Raw genomic sequence first — 21867 nt, forward strand, 5'->3', positions numbered from 1 at the left:
CCTTAGATCCTGAGTGGGGAGGGGTCCCTGGGAGGCGAGGCCCAGCCCCAATATGGGCTGGCAATCCTGGGACTTAGTCCTAAGGTGTCATGGGGTGGAGGTTCTGAACCTGGGAGCTTGGAGAGGGGGCCGGGAAAGGCCTCCCTGGGTAGGGCAGGGGTGGACCGGTAGTCAAACCAGCCAGGCCGGAAAGGGAGAGTAAGGGTGCGGAGGCAGCCAGCAGAGGGCAGGGGGTAGCAAGCATTTTCTGCCCTTAGGGCTCCTGGGGTTGTCCTGGCAGGAGGGGCCCCCAAAGGACATGTGGAGTCTCCAGCACAGGGGTCCCTGGGCTCTGCTGGGGCACTTCCCCAGCTCAGAGGCCCCTGAGAATTTTGAAGGACTAGGACAGCCCCCCTCCCACTAGGCCCACACCAAGGCCTTCCTGACTCTGGGCTGTCTCCCTGCACAGAGGACCCCTTCAGGCCAGACCTCAAGGGACCCCTTTCTCTGGCCCACCCCCCACCCCCCACACTCCACCCCTGCAACGCGAGCACACAGAGGAGACCCCACACAGAGCCACCTCTGGATTATTTTATTCACATGACTTGGCAAGACATAGGCACTCCTGCCAAAGAGCCAGGCACGGCCACCCTGGCCCTGCCCTGGTCAGTCGCCCACCTCCCAGCCTTCTGAGGGTTAGTGCTAGTTAACTCACACACAGAACAAGGGGTGGGGGGTGGGAAAGATGAGACGGGGGCGGGGGCGGGGGTCTCCCTCTGCTCAGGGGTTTTCAGATGACAGCAGCCTGAGCCCCCTCCATCCTCGTGGGGCCTGGAGGGCCCGTCTCGGAAAACCCCACGCTGGGCAGCCGCACCCGGAATCCACCCTCATCCTGGTCCCCGCTCCCGCCCCGGGTCTTGGGGCTTAGGGACACCCGGGGGAAGCGGAACTTGGGTGACTTCTCCCCGCTGGGAGACTTGGGCGCTGCCTCGCCCTCCTGCCCCCGGGAGGCCTTGGAAGGGGCAGCCAGGCCCACACGGGGCAAGCGGACTCGGACGCGACCTCGGTGCCCGGAGGCCCCTTCCCCGCCGCCCTCCGCGTCCTCCTCCTCGGGGCTGGGGGAGCCTTCCCCACTGACCGCCTCGCTCTGGCTGAAGCCCACGCGGGGCAGCTTGAGTTTCGGGCTCTTGGCCTTCTCACCTTCCTCAGCCCCCTCCTTGGCCCGTGCCAGGCCAAACCGGGGCAGCCGCACCTTGAGCTTGTGTCCAGCATCTCCCTCGCCCTCTGCCACCTGGTACTCAGCGTGGGTGCCCACGGCGGGTGGGGAGAGCTCCACATCAGGCAGGGAGAGGTGGAAGGTGCGCTCTGCCCCTGCGGACTGGTCGTCCGGCCCCTCAACCCCAGCCCCAGCTCTAGCCCCCAGCGTAGGCACCTTCAGCTTCAGCCCACCCTCACTGGTGGCAGCCTCCCCATCCTGCACCTCTCGGCTCAGCCCCACATCCAGCTCAAGCTGGGGCACTGTCACGGAGGGCATCTTGAAGACACCCTCGCCCACCAACAGCTCGCCACCCGCCGCCTGGGCTCCAGGTAGAGCCAAGGTCACTTGAGGCACGTGGACCCTGTAGCCTGCTGTGCCCTCTGCTGGAGGGGCCGAACTCTCAGCCTGCTGGCCCGGGGTGGCCTCCCTAAAGCCGGTGAGCTCCACCTGGGGCAGGGAGATGCCCAGCGGCATCCTTAGCCCCCCGTCCTGGGCCTCAGTGCCCACCTGCTTGGCTGGGGACACTTGCAGGCCTGCGAGCCGTCCTCGGCTGCCAGCTGCCTCCTCCTCTACCCGCCCCTCCTCCTGGGCCCCCAGAGTAACCAGTTCCACCTCGGGGATCTTAAGTTGCACAGCTGTGGACTCTGGCTTTTCCCCGGGGCTGACTCGCCCACCCGAGATGTCTGCTTCCTTCCCTCGAGCCAGCCCAAAGGAGGGCATCTTCAGCTTGGGCATCTTCACCTTCCCATCCCAACCCCTGCTCTTGCCCTCCAGCTCAGCCGCCCCTGGCACTAGTTCTCCTGCCTCAGTGTCCCGGCCCCTGACCCCAAACTTGGGCAGGCCGAACTTGGGCCCCTTGAGCTTGATATTGGCCCCGGCCACCTCTGCCTTGCCCGTGGGCAGATGGGAATCCAGGCTTAGCTGCGGGATGGACAGGTCGAGGGCAGGCAGCAGACCTGCCTCCTCTGTACCCTTGGCCTCCACCTCGGTCCCCACCCGAGCCCTGGGGAGTGAGATGGGGAACTTGGACACCTTCAGCTTGGCAGCTCGTCCTGCCCCCTCAGCCTCTGGTTTGGTCACCTTTGGCCCCGAGAGTCCAAACTTGGGCAGGGAGAACTTGGAGGAGAGCTTGACTTTCGCCTCTGTCACCTCTGCCTGCCCTTCCTCCAGTGTGGGCAGCTGTGGGGTGACGATCTCCACGGAAGGCAACCGGAAAGCAACTTCCCCGACCCCAGCTGCTTCTGCCTGCTCCCCTTTGCCCACTTCGGCGGCCACGGCCTGCCCCTCCAGGCCCAGGGCCCCCGGCAGGTCTAGCTCCACCGAGGGCAGTGTGAGAGAGGGGACACCCACACGAGCCTCGCTGCCCACCTCTGGCTGCAGACAGGGAGGTGTCACCAGCTTCCCTGAGACCTCAGCGCCTGCCTCACCCGGCTTGCCCCGAGATGGGGACTCCGCCCTCCCTAGCTTGGGCAAGGTCATCTTGGGCATCTTGAAGCCGAAGTCCATGCCCTCCGCCTCCTCTACCCTGGCAGCTTTTAGCTGCGCCTCTGGAGCCTTGGGCAGCTTCACTTCTGGTGCCTTCGGCAGATGCACCTCCGGGACCTTGGGCGCCTGGACTTCTGGCAGCCGCATCTCTGACACCTTTGGCAGATGCACTTGTGGGAGGTGGACGTCCGGCACGACCATTTCCGGCACCTTGGGGAGTTTTATCTCCGGGAGCTTCACCTCGGGGAGTTTCACCTCGGGGACCTTCATCTCTGAGACTTTCGGCAGCTGCACCTCTGGGAGATGCACTTCCGGCACGGCCATTTCTGGCACCTTAGGGAGCTTCACCTCGGGAAGTTTCACCTCGGGGAGTTTCACCTCGGGGACTTTCGGCAACTGCACCTCTGGGAGTCGCACTTCCGGCACGGCCATCTCCGGCACCTTCGGGAGTTTCATTTCCGGGCATTTCATCTCGGGCACCTTCGGCAGCTTCATCTCTGGGACTTTCGGCAGCTGCACTTCTGGGAGACGCACTTCTGGCACGGCCATCTCCGGCACCTTTGGGAGCTTCACCTCAGGGAGTTTCATCTCTGGGACTTTCGGCAGCTGTACTTCTGGGAGACGCACTTCGGGCACAGCCATCTCCGGCACCTTTGGCAACTTCATCTCTGGGACTTTTGGCAGCTGCACCTCTGGAAGTCTCACCTCAGGCACGGCCATCTCTGGCACCTTCGGAAGCTTCATCTCTGACACCTTCGGGAGCTCCACTTCTGGGAGTCGCACCTCTGGAAGGACTGGCTCAGGCATTTTGGGGAGCTTGACCTCTGGGACCTTGGGGGGCTTCACCTCAGGCCCCTTGGGCACCTTGACCTCTGGCGGCGAGACCCCGATACCAAAGGAGGGAATCTTGATGGTGGGCAGCTTCAGCTTGCTCTCGGGAGCTTCGGGGACAGCAGGCCGGGGCTCCAGGAGAGAGAGCCCGAAGGTGGGCATTCGAAGCTTGGGCCCCTTCACCTTGGCCTCAGCAGCTTCCTTTGCTCGGGCCCCAAAGCGAGGGAAACTGAGGCGGGGCATCTTCAGGGCCACCTCAGGCACCTCGCCTCGGGGTTCCACCTCTGCACCAGGCAAGGCCAGGTCCACCCCCACTGTAGGTGCTGCTACGTCCAGGGTGGGCACCGTCACTGCCAGAGCCCCTTCCCGGGTCTCCAGGCAGGGAAGTGTGGGCAGAGCAGGTAGCGAGGGCAAGGAGGGCAGCTCCACTTGGGGGACCTGGATCCCTACAGCCGCAGGCTCCACGGCAGGGGCCGCCTCCCCCTTGGGGGTTGGGACCTGGGGGACACCCACCTCGGCACCTGGCAGCCGGGGCCCAACCAACTCCACTTGGGGAGCTGTGAAACGGGGTCCTGCTGCCACCTCGGCCTCTGCTTTGGCCTTCCGGGGGGGAGGAGCGGCGGCCGCCAGCCTGGCTACCTGGGCCTCTTCGGCCACTTCTCGGACCCGCAGCCGAGGCAGCTGGAGGCGCCGGCGGGTGGGGGCAGCTGGGACAGGACCCTCGACAGCCTCGGCTTTGAGGCCTCGACGCAGACGGGAGAACTTGGGAAAGGAGAATTCGACGTCAACAGGGGCCAGGTCTGCAGGGGCCCCCAGGGCCCCGGGCATCACCATCTTCTTCTTCTTCACAGGGGACAGACTCTGGATGTTCTGGGGAGAGAGGAGAGAGGCAGGAGGCGGTGGGACAGTGGGAGGCCTAGGGTGGACAGGGGGAAAGCCCCATGCAGTCATTTCACCAGGATGGGTATGTGTTGGATGGAGCATCTTGTCTCCAAAGCACCATCCCCACTTCCTGCCTGTCATGTCACCATGACTGTCCAGGAAGGCAAAGACTTTAATCTAGACTCTTACAGTGCATCACCAGGGGTGTATAAACTGTGACCCAAGACTTCTGGCTCCTCGTCCACCATTTTCCCCAATACCCTCACTTTAGAGATGGGGAAACTGAGGCCCAAGGAGGTAAAGAAGTTCCTCCAGGGTCACTCAGCAGTAAGTGAGCCACCCTTTGGCTTGACTGAACCTGGCCTCTCTGGTTCAGGACCCCTGGTGGGTGAGGATCCTGGTTTGGGTGGGTGGGTCCCCCTCCCCAGGGAGGAGTTTAGGGGCAGAGAACAGGAGGCAGTGGATGGGATTAGCGCTGGGTTAGTGATGAGACAGAGGGCAAGGCTGGCCCACAGGTGTGGGGCAATGGGGCTCACGGCGCAGAGACAGGATCGCTGGGGCAGTCCAGGGCCGGGGCCGGGCTAAGCACGCGTACCAGCTTGGCCACCTTGGCCCGCGGGCCCTTGATCTCGTAGCCGGCCACGGTCCCGGGCCGTAGGGCCAGGTCCCCGGTGGGTACAGTGCGCTTCAGGCAGAAGGAGACCTTGTAAGGCTCGGCGCATTGCAGCAGGCGGAGCGCGTCCTCGTACTTGAAGTTCTCGAAGAACACTCTGGCGCTCAGCAGCTGGTCCCCTGTAGGCCAGGTGGAGGTGGGCAAGGCGTGGGCATCGTCCGGCCCCGCCCAGGCCTGGTCCCGCCCACTTCCCTGGAGCCCCGCCTATACCCGCGTGCAGTGCGTGCTCGATCGCTTCAGTTGTGTCCAACTTTTTACAACCCTATGGGACTGTGGCCTGACAGGCTCCTCTGTCCATGGGATTCTCCAGGCAAGAATGCTGGAGTGGGTTGCCATGCCCTTCTCCAAGAGCACAGGATACTGAGACGCAAAGTTCTTCCCTGTTTGAGGTTCTGACACTTAGAGAAAGCCGCGGCCTAGGCTTTAGCCCTGCCTCCCTCAGAGCAAATCCAAGCCCATTTGCCGCACCTCTCCCCTTTCTACTCCCCTCCCCGAACCTCACACTTCAAACACTGATTTTGCTTTCTTTTACTGAGAAACAGTCAGAAGAAAACTTCCAGAAGCCCCCACCCAATTACTCACCCTCCCTGGTCCTGTGGCGATTTTCTCTACTCTCCATCTGTCCTAGGGATAAACCAACCCCACTCCTAGCTCGGGTCAATCTCTCCACCACCTTTTCAGGGACACACTGCAGCAATTCTCCTCTTGCTCCCTACATCATCATCAATTTGTCCTTCTCTTCTACATATTGTCATCAGAAAAGAACATATCACTCTTTCACCCATAAGAAAGGTTGTCTTGGACTTCCCTGGTGGCTCAGTGGATAAGAATTGGCCCGCCAATGCAGGGGACATGGGTTCGATCCCTGGTCCAGGAAGATTCCACAAGGCTCGGAACAACTAAGCCCCTGTGCCACAACTACTGAGTCCATGTGCTGCAACCACCGACGCCCTTGCGCCTATGGCCTGTGTTTGCAACAGAAGAAGCCACTGCAACTAGAGACCCACATACTGCAGTGAAGAGTAGCCCACACTGCCGCAACTAGAGAAAGCCCTCAAAAGGCACGGAAGACTCAGCACAGCCAAAAATAACTCTTTTTTTTTTTTAAGAAAGGTTGCCTTGACCTCACTCTTTCTGGAACTTCTGCCCCACTTATCTGTTCACTTTAACAGCACAATTCATGGAGTTGTCTGACTGCGTTATTTTCACTTCTCCAATCATACTTTTGACACCCCCCTCCCAGAGCCTCGAACTGGTCTCTCAAGGTCTCATACAGTGACCTCTGTGTAGCTGCTAAGTCCAGCAGTAAAGTCCCAGACTTCATCCACTTAAACCCCTGCTTGAGACCCAGCTTCACTCTCTCTCTTTCATCTACTTGCTCGGCTTGGCTTCCAGGGTGCCCAACCCTCTGGAACCTCCCTGGGGGCTTCTTCTCAGCCTCCAGGGATGATTCCTCCTATCTCCCAGACCTCTTAAAGACACAGAGTCCCAGAGAGCCTGCTCAGGCCTTGGACCTCTCCTCTTTTCCATACTACTTATCCCTTAGGGAAGCTCACCCAGATTCAGGAGTTTAAAGATACTGACAACTCCCAACTGTGTCTCTCCAGCCCAGCACTCCCCACATCCATCCTAGATTCACATATCCCTTCACATCTCCGCCTTGGTGTACAGCTCTCATTTGACAGGTCCAAACTGTACTCCTGGTCTTTCTCCAAACACGCTCCAGCCCCAGGGTTTCCCATTTGTGGGGCTACCAACTCCATTCTCAGGCCAAGAATTCCTGGACACATCCTTTACCCCTCTCTTTCCAACAATCCCATATCCAGTCCAGAAGACTCTTCCTTCAGATTATATCCAGAATCCAAACCCTTGTCTTCACCTCCAATAACACTCTTTTGGCTCCAAGTAGCACCAATCCCTGTCCTCCACTAACTCCCAGAGTTTGCTCAAATCCATGTCCACTGAGTTAGTGATGCTATCTAACCATCTCACCCTCTGCTGTCCCCTTCTCCTTTTGCCTTCAATCTTTCCCAGCATCAGGGTCTTTTCCAATGAGTCGGCTCTCACATCCATAGGGTCACAAAGAGTCAGTTCCCTGTACTATAAAGTAGGTCCTTTTTGGTTATCTGTTAATATTTTAAATATAGCACTGTGTACACGTCGATTCCAAACTCTCTGTTTATCCCTTCCCCTGGCTAGTGAACAACAACAAATCACCAGTCTCTTACCTGGATAATCACGGGAGACTTTTTCCCTGCTCCCCATCCTGCCCCCTACAGTCTACTGCTAATACAGCATTTCAATATGGTCAATTTATGTTCTTTCTTCACTCACAACTTCTGATTAAAAATCAAAGTCCTCCCCATGGTCCATTAAGCCCTCGAAAAACTACCCGTTCTCTTACCTCTTTGACCTCATCTCTTACTCTACTCTTCACTAACTCTGCTCCATTCACACTGGCTTCCTTGCTGTTCCTCCAACAAACCAGGCACTCGCCCATCTTGGGGCAGATGCACTGGTTCTCTCTGCCTGGAATGCTTTTCCAGATGGCCACAGAGCTCATTCCCTCACCTCCTTCAGGCCTTTCTGCCCTTCCTGGTTCAGCCTACTTAAAAAGCTTAAAAAAGCTTCCTTCCTAGCTTCCATAAGCATACATGGCCTTCTAATGTACTAAATATTTTACATTATGTTTCCATGAATTATGTACATATAATGTACTCTGTATTTCACAGATTTTGCTTAAACATGTCTCTCCTCACTAGAATGTAAGCTTCATAGGCGCAGAGAGTGTTGTCTGTTTTGTTCACAGCAGTAGCCCAAGCACCCAGAATAACATCTGGAAATAGAAGGCACTCAGTAAATAGTTGTTGCATGAATAAATCATCAACCTCATCCATGTTACTTAAAATATCCCTTACTAAGCTCTCTTCGCCACTCCCTCCAAGTTGTTAACTCCGCCTCTTTTCTTCAGCCCCAACAACCAAACTATAACTAGCACTTATATAGTGCTTACCATGTGCCACTTAAGTTACATGCTGTGTTTTCAAATATTGAGTCATTTAATCCACATAATAACCCTATGAGGTATGTACTAGAGTAAGTCCCATTTTGGAGGTGAGAAAACCAGGTCACAGAAAGATGACAAGATAGTTAACTGCAGATTTGGGAGACAATGAACCTCCAGAGCCGGTATCTGAGCAACCACGAAACCAAGACACACAAAGCCCCGCCCCTAGCCCTTAACCCCGCCTCCCGGCCCCGGGCCCTAGGGCAGATTCCCGCCCCCGCAGGAAGGCCCCACCCCATGCCCGCACCCCTCCCACCTTCCTGTAGGCTGAGGCTCCTGGCCGCTGGCGAGTCCTCACGCAGGTCGCGGACGAAGATTCCTTCCTTGCCGCCTCCCGCTACGTTGATGCCGCTGACCCCGGTCTGCGCCTCTGTCTCCACGATGATCTCCACCAACTCCGCCCGCCTCAGCTCCTGTGGAGAGCGGCGAGGGGTCGCCATGGCGCGCTGGGGCCGGACCTCGCCCAGAGCCCGCCATCGCGCTTAAAAGCAGCTCTTAACCGGGTCCTCAGGGCACAGGCGCCCAGGCGGGGCTCAAGCCGGTCGTGTGGGCCCACTCTCGCCGGCATCTCCCCTTTAAGTGAGCGCGAGGGCGGCTCGCTGAGACCACGGAAGAGTTCAATGGGTCTCCCGGCTCACTGGCCTGGGGGAGCCCCGAAGGCCGCAGTCGGGAGAGGCGGGGCGAGGGGCGGTATTATAGAGGAGGGATGGGATGGGGAATCCAGAGGGAACCTGAGTTGAACCTGAGAGGCGGGCCTGATAGTGAGGGCGGGGCTGTTTGCCAAGGGGGCGTGGTCAGTTCGGAGGCGGGGTTAGGGGTTGGAGCGCGACCGGATAGAGGACAGTGGCCGGAGAGGAGCGGCCAAAGATAGGCAAGGGGTGTGGCTAGAGTGTGTCCGTGGAGGCGCGGAAGGGACCCGTAGTCTATGGACGGGCTTGAATTATGGGGAGGGGCTTTAACAACGGCAGAATAGGGGTGGAATTGAGGATGGGGTCCCGAAGAAAGGGTGCGGTATGAAGGGGTGGGGGTGGGCCTGGCCTCCTTGAAGGCTTGAATATGTGTGACTGTCCTATTGTGTACTCTGTGACCCCAAGCCCTGCATAACGCCCATTGGAGAGGGAATCTAGTGAAGAGCGGCCGTGCGTGGGTAATGAGGGGTGGACTGGCAGACGTGGTATGCCTGGTATTTACTGTAAATGGTGCTGACCTGGCCCTGGCCCAGCAGTGCACTGTGGGATCCACATCCAGGCTTCCCAGAAGAGACAGTGAAAGACCTCAGTTTCACAACGCGTCCAGGAATGCACTCTGCTGTGTGTCTCTAGAGGAGAACTGTGCCCTCTCTGGGCCCATTTCCCTCCTGTAAAGTTGGGTGACATGGGTATATGGAAGGAATCTCTGATTGTGATTGAAGCAACAGAGATGTGAGGGGATACTGTAATGGGCAGTGTCTTGAGGCTGGCACAGACTGGCGTTGAGCCCAGAACTGAGCCCAGGACTTGGAGAAGGGAAAGCAAATTTGCCCAGATGCTCCACAGCAGTGGCCCCGGGACTAGAGCGCTGGGCAGAACATGGTGAGAAGGGGTAGGAAGAGTTGCGGTAGGGGCAACAGGGAAAAGCATGACCATCACCACCATCCTTAGGCCCTGGGCCAAGTATTTTATGTGTGGTGTCTCATTTCATCCTCCACACAGCTTGGGCAGTGACAGAGGAGGACACAAAGGTCCAGAGAAGTGAAGTGACTGCCTGATGCTACACAGGCAGTTCAGGGATGGGGCCTCAGCCTCGGGGGTGTGACCTCAGAGCCCATAAGCTGTCCTGTAGGCAGGGACCTCTGTGCATGTTACCCCGTGTCTGCCACCCCTCAGCCTCAGCTTGGCTGCTATAAAAGGAGACCCACTGTATGCTTGGCATCCAGTAGGATGCAGTCAGTGCTATGCTCTGTCTCCATGACAGTGAAAGCTGCTCACATTCAGGGAGGCCAGGTACCAGGCCCTGGGCAAATGACAAGTGTGAGTCCTCAGCACCCTCAGAGATGGGGACCATTGCCCCATTTCACCGATGGTGAAACTGAGGGTTTGAAAGGTCAGGTCGTCTGTTCAGGGTTGTACAGCTGAAGTGGTAGGACTGGGATGTAAGCCCATAGGTCCAAAGGCCATGTCTTTAACCCCTGCACCATTCTGCCTCTTCTAATGAAGAGGCTTTCTACTCTATTTTCTTTAGCTTAGTATTAACAGAATTCCAGTATGATCCTATCCCTTGTAGCTCAGTCGGTGAAGAATTCACCTGCAATGTAGGAGACATGGGTTCAATTCCTGGGTCGGAAAGATCCCATGGAGAAGGGAACTGCAAGCCAGTCCAGTGTTCTTGACTAGGAAATCCCATGGACAGAGGAGCCTGGTGGACTACAGTCCATGGGGTTGCAAGAGTTGGACATGACTTAGAGACTAAACCACCACCATGCTCAATGAATTAGCTTCTTGGAATCTTAGTCTGTGTCAGGTACTGTCTTAAGCACATCATGAATGTTAATTTCTCTTTCCCTCACAGTGACCTATAACAGTCTCTGTTGCTGTCTCCATTTCACAGATGGGAAGACTGAGGCAGAGAAGCCAAGAAGTGCCTCAGTGCCACCCTACTCAGTGCCCCTCACCAAGGCCCCGCAGGTCCCCTTTGAAGGGTACTCACCTCGGCACTCCGGCTCCTGGCCTCCATGGTGCTGCTGGGAGTCCCCTGAGCCCCCGGCTCCTCCGGTTTCCTCTCTCCCTTCTGCTGTAGGACCAGCTTCAGTTCTGCATGGAGCAGCTGCCTCTGAGCCTGTGGGGTCAGGGATGCAGGCTTGAGGCTATCCAGGGGAAGATGGGGGAGAAGGCCGGGCTTAAAGGGAGAGGTCAGGGTGGGTATGAGACGGGGAGAAGGGCCCCCCCGCCCCAATCCCAGATGTCCTCTCACCGCTGCCTGAGCACAAGCACCCCCTCCTAACAGGAGCCCAGCCCGGGGTGGCGCACAGTCGTCTGCAGGGCTTGCGCCTTTCCTCTGGGGTCTTGCTGCCTGCCAGGGAGAGACCAGGTCAGGAGGCTCCAGGCAGGCCAGGAAAGGGCAGGGAGGGGCATGTGGCACCAGCCAGTGCTCACCTCAGGGTCACCTCCAGCTCCTTGAGCCTTCTGGGTCCGGGGCTCTAAGAAGAATAACATGAGCATTACTGTCGCTGACCCTACTGATGATTCCTGAGTGTCTGACCCTTCCTGCACTCTGTCATTACTCTATCCCCACAGGTTCCCTGGTAGTCCAGTGGTTAGGACTCCACGCTTCCATTGCAGGGGGCAAGAGTTTCGTCCCTGTTTGGGGAACTAAGATTCCATAGCCTGCTGCATGGCTTGGGGATAAGAAAGGGTGCTCTGTCCCCAAAGTGCAGGTGGGAAACCTGAAGCTCCAAAAACCTTAATCCAAGGTGATGTGGCTAGACAGGAAGCAGTAGTATAGCCAGGAATAACTCCTAGGCCTTTCTGACAGCACCATCCCTATGTTAACCACCTCGGCTGACCAAGGGGGCCAAATTCACTGTAAAACCATTGCCTCTACTTGCCAGGTAGGCAAATCAGCTCACCTCTCTGTGCCTCAGTTTCCCCATCTATAAAATGGGGAGAATGAGAGCACCTACCTCCCAGGGCTAGTTAGAGCGTCACGTGTATTTGTAAATATACAGTGCTGGGCACCTGGTAGGCACTTCATAAGCACTTGCCATGATTATCACTAAGAACCTCCTGTGGTCCTGATCTTGTTTCAAATATCCCACAGGGGTCAGGGTATGTGGACTTCAGAACACCCTGGTGAGATCAATACAGTTATTGGGCATGGGACTTCCCTGGTGGTTCAGTGGTTAAGACCACACCCTTCCAATGCAGGGGGCACAGGTTTGATCTGTGGCCAGAGAACTTGGGTCCCACATGCTGAAGAGTGTGGCCAAAAAATAAAATTATTGAGCTTGTTACAGAGAAGACATCTGAGACTGGGAGGAGGAAAGTTACTCACCTGAGTCACAGATGGCCTAGCCAGGACTTTTAACTTGTCTGAAAGCTCCAGCTGCTTCTACAGATGCTAATAACTAATGGGCACTGTGTGGTAACTCTTTGCCAGTCCTAGGCTAAGACCTTCACTTCCCACCTCACTGCAGAAAACCCTAACCCCGGAGAGAGGCCAAGAACTTCATTCAAGGTCACACGGCCCAGTGAGAAAGAGGCAGAGCTGGGGTCTCCGCCGACAGACCCTCCTGGGGGAAGGGAGATTGATCCTGTCCCTCCTCCAAGCCTTGTCCTCCTGGCCCCCACCTGGCATGCCAACCCACCAACCCCCACTCCACAGGGAAAGGTCAGGCCTCACGCGGCACATTCCCTCAAACAATGGCCCATCTGCTGTGCTCAGTCACATTCCACCCCTGCCCACCCACCCCCAGCCACACAAAGGCCCTTCATAGCCCACCACTGGCCGAGACAGAGGACACAGAGACCCCCTCATGCTCCAGCTGTACCCACTCCACTGGTTGTCTTCCCTCCGCCACCACAACCCCCCGGTGTCAGAAGGCTCCTCTCTGGCTCTCCATGTCCTTCCCTGGCCTCCCCTGTGAGCCCCCAGGCCCTCCCAGCAGGCTTGACACCCACATCCGGGTTATTTCCTCTAGACTGGGCCTTATGCTGGCCCCCTTAGGCCTTGAAATCACTCTGGATGTGGAGGCTATTTTAGGGTTGGAAACTGGGGCTCAGAGAGGGAAAGTGACCTGTCTGGGGTCATACAGCTAGGACCCGTGCCCTTGACCCCCAACTCTGCACCTTAACTTGCACTGGTGACTCAGCACTGGAGGAGGCCTAGGCAGCAAAACAGTTGAGGCAGAAGTTGGGCTGGCAGAGGTGATCAAGGGTGCCAGAAACGTGTTTTTAGAGCGACTCAGTGCCAACACTGGGCCAGGCAGACACTTTATGGCTGTGGCCTCATGGTACCCCATTTTACTGATGAGTAAATGTGGGTTAAGAGATGGGCTATCACAGGGAGTTCCCTGGCAGTCCAGTGCCAGGGCCCAGGTTCAATCCCTGGTCAGGGAACAAAGATCCCACAAGCCACGTTGTTGTTGTTTAGTCGCTAAGATGGAGCCAACTTTGCAATCCCATGAACAGTAGCTCACCAGGCTCCTCTGTCCATGGGATTCTCCAGGCAAGAATACTGGAGTGGATTGCCATTTCCTCCTTCAGGGGATCTTCCTGACTCAGGGATTGAACCTGCATCTCCTGTAGCTCCTGCATTGGTGGACAGATTCTTTACCACTGAGCCATCGGGGAATCCCATTCACAAGCCATGGGGCATGGCCAAAAAAAAAAGAGAGAGATGTGTGGGATATCACAGTGATGGAGTTGGGACTTGAGCCCCGGTCTGAAAAGCTAACTCTTAGTCCCTGATACAAGGTAGTGTCCTGAGCTGTGGGTGAGAGAAGCCTGGTACTTGCAGGAGATAGAGACGGAGGGGAGGATCTCCAGGGCCACAAGCGCCCTGTCCAGGACAAGCCAGAGAAGGTCACACCCAGAAGCTGGCACCGGAAACCCAGCCAGGGTGGGGGCAAGAGAGAGAGTGACCAGTTTCTCCATCCCTGCCCGGGACGGCTGCCCAGCCCAGGTTATATTTAGCCCAACTGTGCCCTTCCTGAGCCACGTACCCAGCTCCTGGGGTGGGATTGGGTGGGAGCAGCTTCGGAAGGAAGCCCCCCCCAACCAGCTACCCCACAACCCCGGGCACTCTCTGTTCCCAGCTCTGGCTGTCCCACTAGGCAGGGGAAGGAGGGGTAGGGAGGTACCCGGGGGCGGGCCTGACCTGTGTTAGGGGAAGCTCTAATGCGGCTTCCCTGGGGAATCAAGGCTAGGCAGTACTCTCCAGAGGCTAACTGCCGACTTCTTGAGCTCCTGCGGCACTTCCCTGATCCATTCCTGAGCTTCCAGAATTCTGAGAATCCCCTTTCTTGAGCATTCACTATGTGCAAAGATTCTTCCCTGCCTGGGCTCATTAAATCCTAACAACACCTCCCTGGGGAAGTCACAACTCAGATGCTCATTTAAGATGTCACTCCTGCCCTTCTGGGTGTCATTTGTACCCTGAGCCCTTCAGCTGAGCTTTGGGCCTGCTGAGGAAGCCCCCAGCTTTGCCTCACTGTACCTTCTTCCACTCACCCATGCCTGGCACCAACATCACTTAAGAATTGTCCCCACTCACAGCCTCAGCCACCCCGAAGACCAGAGTGACCTGGAGCCCTTGCAGTGGCGGAGCAGGGGGGGGGGGTGGTGAGGGGTTGACCTGACTCATCCAGGCCCCCAAATATCATCTGAGGCCATCTAGTGATGTGGAGGGGGAGGCATTCTGGCAGTGGCCTCTGGGTGCCTCATTTAGGCCCAGCTCCAGCACTCCTCTGGTTTGAATACTGGGCAAGGTTTGAATTTCACCTCTCAGGGCCTCAGTTTCTTCCTCTGTAAAATGGAGCCAGTAACAGTGGCTTTGAGGAATTAGGAGATAACAGCAGGTGCTTAGAATATTCGGAGTATACAGTATAAGAGCTCAAGTAATAGAAACTAGTCTCTGAAGGCAGTTGTGTGTGGGAAGCAGGGGGCTGAGTATCTTAGTGTCTCATATCCAGCCTTTGCCCACAGTGACCCCACTTTCCTCCCCTACCAAAGAGGAACTTTGGGTGAGGGACAAGATCCAGCTTGGGCACCAGCCTCCAACCAACAAGATCAGCACTGCCTCCCCAGTGCTCTATTCCAGGGACCAAAAAGCCTGTCCCACCCCCAACTCTTTATAAGCAGCCATTCATTTACTCTCCTGTCAGCCCTGTGAGGTGGCTTCCATCAGCTCCTCCCGCCCCCCTGCCTTTTTCTTGGCTGCACTTTGAGATAGGCGAAACTTCCCCAGCGAGGATGGAACCTGTGCCCCTGCAGTGGAAGCACAGAAAGACTGGACCACCGGGGAAGTCCCATCAGCCCATTTTAGAGGTGAGAAAGCAGAGGCACAATGAATGCAGTGTCTTGCCCAAAGCGACACAGCCAGAAAGAAGAGAACATTGGGATTTGAACCCAGAGTCTGGTTTCAAAGTCTGTACCTTTAACTCCTACACCTTGCAGCCTCCTGAGCTCCAGGCACCCTCTCAGACCCTCCCAAGATCCTGGGTCTCATTCCCACAGCTTCTTAGCTTGGCCAGGATGGGAACTGGCTGGCTGATCTCTTACCACTAGGCCTCCAGACACCTCGAGAGCTCCCAGGTCCCGGTCAGTCTGCTCAGTCCTGGTCCCAGGCTGGGGGGGAAAAGGAATGGGGAGGGGGAGGAGGGGGAGACCCCAGCCATTGGCTGCCGAGGTATGACATCACCAGGGGGTGGGTGGTGGGGAAACAAACATCCCCTTCTCCCAGCCACATCCACCCGCCAGGGGGTGGGAGCCACAGAGGAGAAGCCTAGACAGCTGCTCTTCCTCACCTGGGCTGAGACCTCCACTGTGAGCCCTGATCCTGGGGTTGACAGGTTGCTAGTACCATGGGAGACTAGCCTCCTACCAACACTATTCCCTGGCTTCCAGGCCCAGGCATGGCCCTGCTGGTTCCTGGGGCCCCTAAAAATAAACTCTTTCCACTCTCTCTCCCAGTTAATGCGGTTTCAAATCCCAGCTCAGCCGTGTCCTGGCTGTGTGATCTTCGGCAACTCATGGCATCTTTCTGCACCTCAGTTTCTCCATCTCTAAAACAAGGATCACAGAAGTGCCTGCCTTATGGGTTTGTTGTGAAGATAAAATGAGTGAAAAGAGACAAAAAACTTTCAAAAGCTCCTGGCACGGAGTGACTGCTACTTATACGCATTTTGTATTATTCAAACAAATTAGGGGACCAGCTAGACTCGTCAGCGGATTTTTGGCTTGAGTGAGACTGGACCTAGGGAGCCCCACTTCTCTGTTTAATGGAGTTGCCACTTGGGGGGATATCTATCATGTACCGTGCTGGGCACCCAAAGCTTGGCCCCTGGAATCAGGGATGCAAGACAGGCAGATGAAGGCCCAGTTTTTAGTTAAAAATCCAGAAAGTGCTGGAGCTGGGATCCAACCACAGTTCTCCAGGACCACCAAGACCCTGCAATATGCTCTGTCCCCTTCATATAACAGCCAAGGAGGCTCAGAGAGGGGAGTGACACCCAAGGTCACCCACTTCAGGTAATAGGTAGCACGGGGATTTGAACCCACATCTGCCCAATTCCCAAACCAAGGCCACCAGGCCTCACCCTGATCCCCCGGCCCCCGGCCCCCAGCCGGCCCTGACTCACCAGACCCCGGGGGGCGGCACAGGGAGCATAGGTATTCCCACATGCCCCTCACACCCACCCGGCCGCTGCCTCGGATGCTCCTGGCTCTCTGAGCCAGAGCCTGGGGCCAGGGCTGGGCTGAGGCCGGGGATTACCCCCAAAATGCACATCAGCAGCTTCTGGCCCATTGTCCACCCGGGCACGGCCTCCAGGCCCTCAGCAGAGGGGGCACCCTCACCTTTCACATCAGCTTAGCTGGCCCCTCAGCAGCCCCCTCCCCACCTTGAGCAGTTGGGGCCCACTCCCGAGGGGCTTGAGGGACCAGAGACTGGCTGGCAGTATCCCAGAATGCCAGGGGCCTCCTCCCTTCTCTCCGAAATGCCCCCTGCCCACTCTCAGCCACCGGGGAAGGCAGGAATGTGCTGAGCTCTGGGAAATGCCTTCCAGGCCTGGCAGCCACCAAAGGTTTGGGTGTGGTGGAACCCAGCTAGAACCCTCCTCCCGGGAAAGTTGGAAGGCATGGTGTGGTCAGGGCTACTGATGGGCTCAAGGAGACCTACCCCCATTGCAGGCGCACGCTCTCTCTCTCTCTCATTCATTCATGCATTCAGACATGCATGGGTTCGTTCATTGATTCATTCAAACATTCATGGGTTCATTCATTCATTCAATAAATCTTCACAAGCCCTTGGTGGCTGGCCCTTTGCTGGGCACTGGAGACACTGTCAGATCTAAATTCACCACAGAGGGCAGGCTCAGGACACAACTTCTGGGGTCAAACTGGAGGGTTGAGGAGGAAGAAGCCAGGTAAAAGGTTAGGGAAGAAGCTTCCAGGAGGGAGGAGGAACACGGGCAAAGCACCAGCAGGGAGAGAGGGAGCAGTCCTTTATCCAAAGTCAGCAAACAGTCAATGAGCACTGGTCTTGTGCCCAGCCCCAGGCTGGATGGTGCTGGGGACACAGTGTGACCAAGATAGCCTGGGCCTGCTTTCACAGGGTTCACAGTCCAACCGGGAGACCAACCCAGAGTGGCCAGGGTTGGGATGGGGCAATTGCAGACAGAGAGATCAGAGCCTTGCTGGGGGAGCCCAGGCAGTGTACCTGCTGCAGCCCAGGAGGAGAGGTCAGGGAAGGCTCCCTGGAGGAGGGGACATGTGAGCTGAGACCTGAGTGACCCATAGGATCTAGGCAAGAGAAGAGGCGGTATGAGACTTCCCTGGCGGCCCAGTGGTTAGGACTCCGAGCTTCCACTGCAGGGGGCACAGGTTCAACCAATGGTTCAGGGAACTAGGATCCCTCAAGCTATACAGTGGGTCAAAAAAAAAAAAAAAAAAAAAAAATAGAAAGAGAGGGAGAGAGAGAGAGAGAAGAGGGAGTGGAAAAGTTTTATGAGCAGTGGGAACAGCCCATGTAAAGGATCTGAATCCAGACAGAGGTTCGCACATAGGAAATTCTCTGGAGCCAAGAACCATGTCCTTGTTCATGGCTGTGTCTCTATGGTCACATATGCCCTGTCATCTGCATCTCCTTCTCACTTATACATTTATTCACCAGCTATTTGCAGACACTTCTTCTGAATCAATCCATCCCTGGGCTGGGCGATGCTGGGGACACAGCGGTGACTGTGCCCTCATGGGACTGTCAATCCAAAGGTGGCAGACACTAAAGAAGTGAGCAACTAAATGAGTGTATAATTGAAACGAGTGTATAATTACACACTAAGTTAAGTGCTCTGAGAAAAGGATCCAAGTTTGTAAGAGGGGTCTGACACTCTGATACTATCAGCAAGGGCAGGGAGAGCTTCTTGGAGGCGGCAACATTTGAGTTGGCACTTGAAGGATACAAAGGAGTTCATGCCAAGCTGCGGGTGGTGGATACATGAAAGTGGGTTTCAGGTAGAGGGAACATCCCATGCAAAGGGCCCCTTTGAGAAACTGGTGAGTGTGAGAGCAAAGGGAAGCTGAGGGAAGGGCCACAGTCAGCAGGGCCATGAGGAGGGCCTCAGACTTTGTCCTGCCCAGCCTGGGCACCTGCAGGAGGGACGAGGCCAGAGCTGAGTTTTAATAACTGAGGGTGGAAAGAATCTACCAACAGGCCAGGCTAGAACCAGGAAGAAAACTCACTGCTTGCTACTCTGGCAGACAGAGAGGCTGGTACTGTACCGATAGACAGAGGCTATCCGGTCCCTCTCCATGTCTCGGAGGGCAGATAACCTTCTTTATCCCCGATTTTATGAGACAAGCACAGTCCTCTGTCATGAAATATAACATTAGCTGTATGTTTTTTGTAGCTGCCCTTTAGCAGGTAAAGAAAGCTTTCTTTCCTAGTTTGCTGGAGGCTTTTTTTTTTTTTTTTCTAATATTTCTCTATTTATTAGGCTGCATCTGATCTTAGTTGAGGCATATGAGATCTTTTTTTTACTTTTTATCTTATTTTTTTAAACTATGAAAATATGATAATACATTTACAGGAGACTTAGAAAATACAGAACAAAGTTACATATATTCCACTAAATATTACAGTTGCTTAAGTAAATAAGTTAAGATTCTCAGTTGGAGTTTCAGTATCAAACTCTGAAGCACGTGGGATCTTCATCTCAGTTGTGGCACGCGGGATCTTTTGAAGCGGCACATGGGCACCAGAGCGTGTGGGCTCAGCAGTTGGGGCGCATGGGCTTAGTTGCTCTGTGGCATGTTGGATCTGAATTTCCCCAGCAGGGATCGAACCCATGTTCCCTGCACTGCAAAGCAGATGCTTACACTGGACCACCAGGGAAGTCCCTGCTGTGAGTTTTGTGTGGTGAGTGACAGGTCTCTGTGTGTGTGTGTCTCTGTCTCTGTCTCTGTCCTCATTCCTTGTCTCTCTCTCTCTGTGTCTCTCTTCTCACTCTCTCTGTGTCTCCCTTTCTCTGTCTCTTGCTTTTCCTTCCCCCCTGGGGTGGGGGGTGGGGTGGCCATGGGAAGTTGAGTTCAGGGGCTGGCACCAGTGTCCCAGTTCTGGCCAAGGCCACCTCCGTAAACACAGGACATCCTGCAGGGCTGGGGAAGGACATGGAGGGCGCTGCTCAGGGACCACCCTCTCCCCACCCATCTGAGCCATGCAGGAGTCAGGTCCCACCCAGTGCAGCCCAGGGAAACTACCTCCCTCACCCCCATCCTTTACTCCTGCTCCTGTCCCCTGCCCTCTCTACTGAGCTCCAGTCCCCGGGGTTTGGGGAGGGGGGCAGCTGCCTGGATACCTGCCCCTGAGTGTCCCCCTAGTCCCTTGCACCCATAGGGTGTCCCTCTCTGGCCTCAGTGTCAACCCCAGACCTGGTCACCATCATAGAGTAGCCCCAGGTTCCCCGGCTAGAGCCCTGGATCTTGTCCTAGGCCCGTCCTCCACTGCAGCTTCTACTCACTTCTACAGGCTGTCCTCTCTGGTAGCTCTGCCTTCCCCTCCCTCCCCTCTCCAAGGCTGATCTGTCTCTCTATGGCCTCCCCTCGGCTCCTGGCCTCCTGTATCACCTCCCACCCCCTGGTACACAAGGCAGCCAGACAGATCCATTTATTCCTAGATTCCTTTACCCTAGCGCCTTCAGAGTAAAGTCTCCCAGCCAGGGCCTGTGTGCCCTGGTCCCTACCAACCCCTCCAGCTCCATCACTTACCTTACTGCTTTCCCCTTCTTCCCAATCAAACTCAGCAGCTTACAGATCCCTGAAAAGGTTGTAGGGTCCCTCACTCCCTTAGCCTTGCGCATCCTTCTGCCTAGAACACTCTCCCCTCAGAACAATAGCCCTTCGAGGTGGCCACACTTACTGTCCCAGCTTACAGATGAGGACTCTGAGGCCCAGAGAAGTTGAGTACCTTGCCTAGGGTCACACAGCCACAGAATGGCAAAATATAGGTGGCCTGGCTATTAACACAATCCATTTTTTTTTTTTTTTTTTAAATTTTGACTGCATCTCACAGCATGTGTGATCTTAGTTCCCCAACCAGGGCACAAACCTGTGTGCCCTGCATTGGAAGTGTTGCAGTGAAAAGGAAAAAAATGGGGAATGAGTGCTTCTCTTCTTTCCTGAGAACAAAGATAAAGAGAACAATAAGCAGGCCTGATCACTCCTAGTTTTTACTGTAACTGTTCTAATCTGTATTCTGTAACTAAGTTTGCTTTTCTGCCCCCTAACTCGGCAGGAGCTACATTTTGCAACTATTATCCTTTGACTCTGTGCTAATTACATTCTGTATCTGGTGCTCACCTTTACAGCACTCTCTTCACAGACCACCCCTCATAGTTTTTTTCTCTTTTTGCATTATATAGAGAATGCCACACATAAAAGACAGTGGACCTGACCCGCCTGCCAGATCCAATTACTGGGCTACCTGATGCCAGCCTATGACTGTTTCTGAAACAATGTAAGAGCAAGAAGAACACAAGTTCCTTATACCTTTCTCATCACTGACCCCTGACTGTGAGCCCTTGTCTTATATAACTCCCTAGATTCTTCCTGGAAGGGGAATCTGGACTTCAAGCACACAGTTCTCTGAAGCATGAGCCTACTGAGTTCTCCCCTCTGCCGGCTGAGGATTAAAGATACTTGTCCATTTCCTCTAGACTCTGTCTCTGTATCTTTTATTCGGCTTCAGTGGGCAGAGAAAGCCAAGACTTTGGCCGCAGAAGCTTGTAGTCTTAACCCCTGGACCACCAGGGAAGATCCCCGGTACAGCTTATTGGGTCAATAATCATTGACTAAGTACCATCAGTGGCTTCCCTGGTGGCTCTGATGGTAAAGAACCTGTCTGCAATGTGGGAGACTTGGGTTCAGTCCCTGGGTTGGGAAGATTCCCTGGAGGAGGGCATGGCAACCCACTCCAGGAGTCTTGCCTGGAGAAACCCTATGGACAGAGGAGCCTGGCAGGCTGCAGTCCATCGGGTTGCAAAGAGTTGGACATGACTGAGCGACTAAGCACAGCACAGCAGAAGCATCGTTAGATTTCTGCACTGGGACCAGTAAATGTTCATTGAATGAATGAATGGGACCAGGTGGAAGGTGAGCCTTGGAAATGGCAGGGTTCATATCCCCAAGGAGAGGGATACATTCTGAGGGGCCCAGAGGGTGGGAGAAATGCGGTCAGATTTGCCTTTTACATACAGCCCGGCACCTGGTAGGGTAGGTACCAGTAAATCTTTGCTGAATGAGGGAAGGAGGGGGAGGGGAAAGAAGGAGACCAAGGACAGTTCTCCCAGGTGCTGGAGGAGAGAAGGTTGTGTGTTGTGTGTGTGTGTGTGATGGGGGTCCCCGGGAACGCCCAAGGAGGGAGCAGGCCTGGGGAGGGTCGTGGTGGGAACACACAGAGGCTCTGTGAAAAGCAGCCACAGCAGCAGGGCTGGCAGCTCCA

At 55.7% G+C, this 21867-nt stretch overlaps 1 protein-coding gene across 3 annotated transcripts; it reads right to left on the bottom strand.

The window, feature by feature from the left end:
- Positions 1 to 564: 564 nt before the first annotated feature.
- Positions 565 to 15469, bottom strand: PRX (periaxin). 3 transcript variants are annotated; one of them, XM_055552766.1, is made up of 7 exons: positions 15432 to 15469; positions 11307 to 11350; positions 11125 to 11223; positions 10861 to 10989; positions 8432 to 8588; positions 5031 to 5227; positions 565 to 4423 (listed from the first exon to the last, which is right to left on the bottom strand). In XM_055552766.1, exons 4-7 carry the CDS (start codon positions 10885 to 10887, stop codon positions 770 to 772), a joined length of 4035 nt encoding a protein of 1344 aa, XP_055408741.1. In that variant the 5' UTR covers positions 10888 to 10989; positions 11125 to 11223; positions 11307 to 11350; positions 15432 to 15469; the 3' UTR covers positions 565 to 769. The 3 variants fall into 3 exon arrangements, with proteins under 3 accessions (XP_055408741.1, XP_055408740.1, XP_055408743.1); XM_055552765.1 differs by lacking the exon at positions 15432 to 15469 and having other exon boundaries at positions 11307 to 11554; XM_055552768.1 differs by lacking the exons at positions 8432 to 8588; positions 10861 to 10989; positions 11125 to 11223; positions 11307 to 11350; positions 15432 to 15469 and adding an exon at positions 7513 to 8000.
- Positions 15470 to 21867: the final 6398 nt, after the last annotated feature.

This window comes from Bubalus kerabau, chromosome 17 (genome assembly GCF_029407905.1).
Source record: "Bubalus kerabau isolate K-KA32 ecotype Philippines breed swamp buffalo chromosome 17, PCC_UOA_SB_1v2, whole genome shotgun sequence".
NCBI classification, from domain to species: Eukaryota; Metazoa; Chordata; class Mammalia; order Artiodactyla; family Bovidae; genus Bubalus; species Bubalus kerabau.

What these genes read in the sequence shown, in the direction of transcription:
- PRX (XM_055552765.1), bottom strand. Translation starts at nt 11,372, where the DNA reads ATGCTCATGTTATTCTTCTTAGAGCCCCGGACCCAGAAGGCTCAAGGA. An exon ending in GAGCTGGAGGTGACCCTGAG is followed by an intron (nt 11,224 to 11,306) that starts GTGAGCACTGGC and finishes TCTCCCTGGCAG; the next exon opens with GCAGCAAGACCCCAGAGGAA. An exon ending in GTGCTTGTGCTCAGGCAGCG is followed by an intron (nt 10,990 to 11,124) that starts GTGAGAGGACAT and finishes CTGACCCCACAG; the next exon opens with GCTCAGAGGCAGCTGCTCCA.